The 6,000-nt window shown below is 51.3% G+C and overlaps 1 protein-coding gene across 22 annotated transcripts in view; it reads left to right on the top strand.

Annotated features, from left to right (window-relative positions):
* The first annotated feature begins 481 nt into the window (after positions 1–481).
* Positions 482–6,000, top strand: part of ZNF618 (zinc finger protein 618) — a 162,175-nt gene continuing 156,656 nt past the window's right edge. For 5 of the 22 annotated variants that reach the window (XM_055719765.1, XM_055719758.1, XM_055719755.1 and 2 more), the window contains exon 1: positions 486–1,007. In XM_055719765.1, coding sequence (XP_055575740.1) covers positions 756–1,007 — 252 coding nt within the window. In that variant the 5' untranslated portion in view covers positions 486–755. Of the gene's footprint in view, positions 1,008–6,000 lie in introns of all 22 variants that reach the window. The other 17 variants (XM_055719767.1, XM_055719761.1, XM_055719772.1 and 14 more) reach the window with 9 other exon arrangements.

Below are 6,000 nucleotides of genomic sequence, written 5' to 3'. Positions count from 1 at the left end.
ATGTTTATAGTTAACGCCGTGTGTTTTCCAGGGGAAGAAAAGTGCTGCTTTTTGACGGTTGTTTTTTTTTTTAATTCTTTTTGGAAGGAAAAAGTTTGCCGGGTGGCAGCGAGCAGGGCGGCCGAGGTGCAGCCCTTTGCGGAGGGGGTCGGTGTAGGGGTCCCCCGCGTTTTGCACGGTGCTGAAACGGCCCCAGACACGGGGGGGGGGGGGGGGGGGGGGGGGGGGCGCACTCGGGACCCCAACACCGGCAGCTGCGGGGCGACGGGCAGCGGCGACACGGCCAGGCCCTTCTACCGGTGCCCGGTGCCGGCCGCCCCCCAGCGCGGGGCTGGGGGCACTCGGGGGGACGCACCCCCCACACACACCGCGGGGGGCAGGCGGGGGGCGCGCCCCCCCCCCCCCTCAGCTCCGCGCCGCCCGCGCAGGGCCACCCCACGGGGGGCGCGGCGGCCCCACGGCGCGGAGCAGCGGCCCCGCGGCCGGCGGGCGGCGGTGGCCGGCGCGGGGCCGGGCCGGGCCGGGCCGGGCGGGGGCGGAGGGCAGCGGGGCCGGCGCGGCTCCCGCGCTGGGCCAGACTCAGCCCCTTTCTCCCGCCGCCGCTGGCTGCGAGCGCGCTGCGGCTGGAGCTGCCCCCAGAGCGGCTCGTGATGGCGGCGGCGGCGGCGCGGGCTCGGCAGCGGGAGGCGCCCGCCCAGCCCTGCGCGCCGCGCCGCTAGCGGCAGCGCCCGTGCCCGCGGCGGCCGCCCCGGCCCATGCCCCCGGGGGGAAGGGGGGGCTGCAGCAGCCCGGCGAGCCGCCCACCCGCGCAGCGGGGGCATCGCCCCCACTCGCCGCTCCTGGGAGGGCGGAAAGGAGGCAGCGGCGGCGGCGGCGGCGCCGGCATTGTGCGCGGCGGATCGCAGGCCCCGGCGGCGCGGGGCTCGCCTGCCTCCTGCCCCAGCCTCATGAACCAGCCGGACGGCTCCGCTCCGGCGGCGGCGGCGGCGGCGGCGACGGGAGCGCAGGTACGCGGCGGCCGGGCGGCGTGTCCCCCGGGGGGAGGCGGAGGGGAGCGGGGAGGCAGGAGGGAGGGCGGCAGCCGCAGCCGCCCCGTCGCGGAGCCCCGCCGGCGGCGCTTTGGCGCAGTGCGCGGGGGGCGCCGCCGGGACGCGGCTCTTCCCCCCCCCACCCCCCCCGGCCCGGCCCGCCGCGGCCCGCTCCGGCCCCGCCGCCCGCCGCGCACCGGGGCGGAAAACAAAGCGGCGCCCAGCAGCCATGTCGGCGGGGACGAGCTGCCGCCCGCGGCCCGGCCCGGCCCGGCGCCCGCACCCCGGCCCGCCCGCTGCCCCCCGGCCCGGCCGCGCGGGCCCGCCGCGCTGCCTCCCGCCCGCGCCCCTCCTCGGGGCTTTTCCCTTTTTTTTTTTTTCCCCTTAATTTTTTTTCCTCTTCCCTTCTCTTAATTTTCCTCCCGAACGGTAGGGTGGTTTTTTTTTTTTTTTTTTTCCATTAAAACGACGCCACCTAGAGGAGACTATTTCGTAAATAAAAAAAAAAAATTAAAATTGAGGGGAAAAAAAAAAAAAGAGGAAATATTCTGCTATTTCTTATTTTTCCACAAAGTTGGGGCGGGCCGGGCCGGGTCCGTCCCCCCCCCCCCGTCCCCCCCCCCCCTCGGGCGCGCCCGGCTCGCCCCTTAAATCTCATTTTTATCCCTGTGGAGGCAAATCCTGGCTGATATGTAAATGAAAATTAAGCTGGAATTTGAATGAATTCAGGTTCCCCCCCCCCCGCCCCCCTTTTTCTGGAGGAGCAGGAGCCTGGGAGCCGCCGAGTGCTGGGGGATGAAAGTAACGCAAGTTTGAGGTGGGCACCGCGGGATGAGCCGCAATAAGTGATTAGTTGGGGAAAGTGGGAGAATTGCTGTTCCGGAGCAATTAGGAATTGTACTTCATTGTAATTTTGAACTTGTGCAGCACGCCGTGCCAAAACTGATTTTTTTTTTTTTTTATTAATGCTGCAGTGCTTAAAGTTATTTGTTTCCAATGAGGAGTTTTGCAGGAAAAATTAGAGCGCAAGAAAATTTGCTGTGGACACACCCAAATTTTTTTTTTTTTTGGTGATTTTTGGATTTCATGCAAAACTGCTCTTAAACAATGAGGTTCTAAACACGGTCCAGGAAAACACGAGGACAAGCAAAATTCAGTCGAATGTCAGTTTTATTTTTGAATTTCTTGGCTTTTCTGATGGTTTCTCCTGGCATAGTTAAAACATAGTTTCCAGCATTTAATTTCCTACTTCTTTTGTAAAGAGAAAAATTTCCATAGTAGGGCTGTTAGTTTTTTTTTTTTTTCCTCTCCTTCTTTTTTTAAACACACACAGGCTGTAGCAACTCCAGCTACTGTGGATCATGTAAATCTAGTATTTACACAGGTTTATTATAAGGTCCGCCATGATATTATGAATATGCATAATTAACAATATTGGGAAAAATAATTGCAAATTTAGTGATTTTGATTTTTATTTTTTTGGTAACCAGTAAACCTAAAGTGCCTTTAAAGGGCTCAGCCATGATCTTTTTCACAATTTCAAAATCCTTTTTCTCCTTGACTCTTGCTCGAAAGCCTTCCTGGAGTTGGAATTGAAAATCTTATTTTTCCTAATTTTTTAAATTTTTATTTTTAACTATGCTGTGACATGCCTATTATTTTGCTGTTACGGGGTGCCTGGGAGTTCTGGACTGTGCACACACTGGTTTATTATTGTAGGGTTGCCCTTGAATACTGGGGGCTTGGTATTGATCTTTTAAAAAAATAAATAACAAAAGAGCACTGAAACATGCATTGTTTCAAGAAAAAAGCAATATAGGAGGGATGCGTGGCCTTTCCACCCAAAATGGGGGAGGGAGAGGAAGGGAAAGATTAGGTCAACATTGAGTTTTACCAACCTTGACACAGTCTCTCTAAAATGGGGACAAAATAGCAAGATGGCTGGCTCCACAGCTGCAGCAGGTTTTTTTTTTTTTTTTTTTTTTAAAAAAAAAAAAGGCATTTTTAAATTTTGAACTCAGAAGTGACTTTTCTGGTGCTGCTGGGCACCCAGCCGCAAATGGTGAAATCCAAGCGCTTTAAAAAAAAATAATAAAAAAATTTCAATCCAGAATGAATTTTTAAATCTGAATCTCAAACCCCCTGAAAAGTTTTTTTTCTTTCTTTTTTTTTTTTTTTTCCTTTCCCTATTTTAATTTTTATTTCACTGTAACTTGATGTTTGCTGGCAATTAGGCAGGAGGGGCTGGTGAATTTGGGCTATTTTTTGCTGTCTTCCCCTTTATTTGTTTCACATTTCGGGTTGTTCGGGGGGGGGGGGGGGGGGGGGGGGCGATGGAAAAAATTTGCAAAGCAGGACAACTCTTGGTGGAGGAAAAAATCTTCCGAAATGTCAACTTCGTATATTTTATTTTTGCATTTATTCCCCCCCCCTCCCCAAAAAGGACCCACCCTCTTCCTGAATCTCTTTTTTAGCAAATAATGAAGCAAGTACCCGGGGGACAGAGCAGCAGTGGTGCAGCTAGAGCGGGGTGGCACATATGGGTAAAAATTATGCACAATGCTCTAAATTGGATTAAACAATCCCGGAGAATATTTTATTCATGGTTTCATCCAGGAAGCTTTAACGTGGTGGCTTTTCCATATTCTTAGACTCCAAGAATTCCCTTCCTTGAGCTGCACCCCATAACTTTCACTTACTCTGTGATTATACCCAAAGAAACTGTTTAGCTGCAATTTTTTTTTTTTTTAAGGTTCCATTCATTTTTTTCCAAAAGGAGATCTTTTGATGCTGTTTTTTCTCTGCCCAGCCCCACACCCTCACCTCGGGATCTGGGGACCAGCGCTGAGTCTGTGCTTTGGGATTTGGGGTGGGGGTTTAACATTGGTGGGTGCTGCATTTTAATTACGAATAATGGCATATATTCCATTTTGGGTCACGATGACAACATTTTTACAGTTATATCTTTAAAGTTTATCACGCTATCCTGAAACAGAGGAATTGTAACTTGAAAGGCACCTAGTTATATATCTTTTTTTAACCTCTTTTCAGCTGTTGTGGGAATAAGTGGATTTTCTGTCGGCATTTGAAACGGGTTTGTGTGTTGCACATCTCCTCTGCAGAGAGGAAAATGCAATGCCATAGTACTGGGCTGCAACTTGTGGGGATGCTGTCATACCGTAGGTGTGCGCGTACCGCAACCTTTACAATCTTTTAACTCTGTGTATATCAGTTTCTTTTAAACAACGGCTTCCATTATACGTTCCGCCGGTGATGAAAAGCTACGCTTGAGGTTATAATGGATTTCTGAATCTAACCTTTCTGTGTGCTGGTGTCCTTCCAGCAGAAACCTCCTCCTGCTTGAAAAATTTTTTGTAATTTTTCATTGCGGTCTGCTTTCAGGGAGGATTTTTTATTTTTTATTTTTTTTTCCTTCCTCTGGAAAGTTGATCAATATTTATCATTTTTAAAATTGCTGTTTGGCAGCCTGGAAGGGGGAGGGGGAGGAAGGGAGCCCAGCAGAGCAATACCAACAGATTTCTTGTGACATAACTGAAATGTATTTTTAAAAAAAGAAAAATTTTGAGTACCTCATTCTCAGTGAGGATGAAAATATGTCTGTTTTCATCCCTGGATGAAAATAGACATAATATTATTAAAGTAGTAGATAATATTTACACAAGCGCCATATAAAACCGTACGATGCTATTCGCATAACTCTGGAATAATTTAAATATATATCACTGCCATAATGCAATGCCGTGAATAGTTCAGTTCACGGGTGCGGTCACGTGGCCCTGGTGATGCACAGTCAAGTTTGCAATTATGCAAGTGCGGTAGTGAAATTGGTGTTCTAAACATTAGATTATTTTTTTTTATTTTATTTTATGGGGGTGGGGTTTGAAACCTGCTGTAAGGCTCATGGTGATACGGATTTGTGCCCACTTTGGATGCTGAGCTTGTTGAAGGATTCAGACCTTCCCCACCGTGATGTGGTGGGGCTCAGTGCCTGGTGCTGGTCCTGGTGGCTCCCCACGGCACAGCTCCCCACAGCACAGCCCCCCGGGGGCCAAGCTGGCTCCGGGTGGGTGAGCGGTGTGGGCAGTCACACCTTCCGTGGTGCCCGGCGTTGCAAGTCAAGCCACCAGTGGTCTCATCTTGAGCGTCATGGGCATCAGTGGGATTTTGGGACCGGTGTGGAGCAGGTGTTACCCCGTTACCCACATAGGGCAGCGCGTGGTCGCCCTGCCCGGCAGTGTCGGTGGGATCACACATGTGCACAAAGCGCGTTGCACGTGCAGAAGGGCGTGCGGAGCTGCTGGTGCTGCGCAGGGCGCTGTGGGTTGCTCCCGTTTGCGCTCAGAGCCACCTGGGCGATTAGTCACGAGCTGATCACGCTGCAGGCTGGAAAACGGACAGGGTTAGTCCCACAGCCGTGGGGAGCAGCCCACGGATGTAAATTTTGTCTGAGGTGCTGTTTGGCAGGATTAGGCCCTATTTGTGCATAATGTGCCAAGTGGAGGCTGGAAGGGGAGGGCAGGGGGAAGAGGTGCCTGGGCAGGGGTTGCGAGCGTGGCCGGAGGTTGCGGTTGCTGTTTGGGAAGGGACAGGAGTCCATGGCACCAGGAGGTAATTATTTCTTGTCATTTTTAAGTTTATGAGCATCTAGCGTTATGTATATTTAGAATTTTGCATTTGTGGCTTCAATTTGGCTATACCGTGTTTTCTGGGGAAGAAGTTTCTAATTTTTAAAGGTTTCTTTATGGATTAATTGCTAGTCATCTGCCTCCTTTCTGCTTTTGTTTGGTTCCTTGAATGTCTCTTGATTATTTTGTACTGTGTGATGCCAATTTAGTGGTTAACTAGTATGCAAACTACATCTGGACGTGTTGACTTTGCATTAACAATCATTGATTTGTCTGGAGCAAGGGAATAGAAATGAATGATGCTGTTTACCATGGATAGTATATGA

The sequence above is a fragment of the Falco cherrug genome, chromosome 9 (assembly GCF_023634085.1).
Source record: "Falco cherrug isolate bFalChe1 chromosome 9, bFalChe1.pri, whole genome shotgun sequence".
In the NCBI taxonomy this organism is placed as follows: Eukaryota; Metazoa; Chordata; class Aves; order Falconiformes; family Falconidae; genus Falco; species Falco cherrug.
This window is presented reverse-complemented; position numbering and strand designations above follow the sequence as displayed.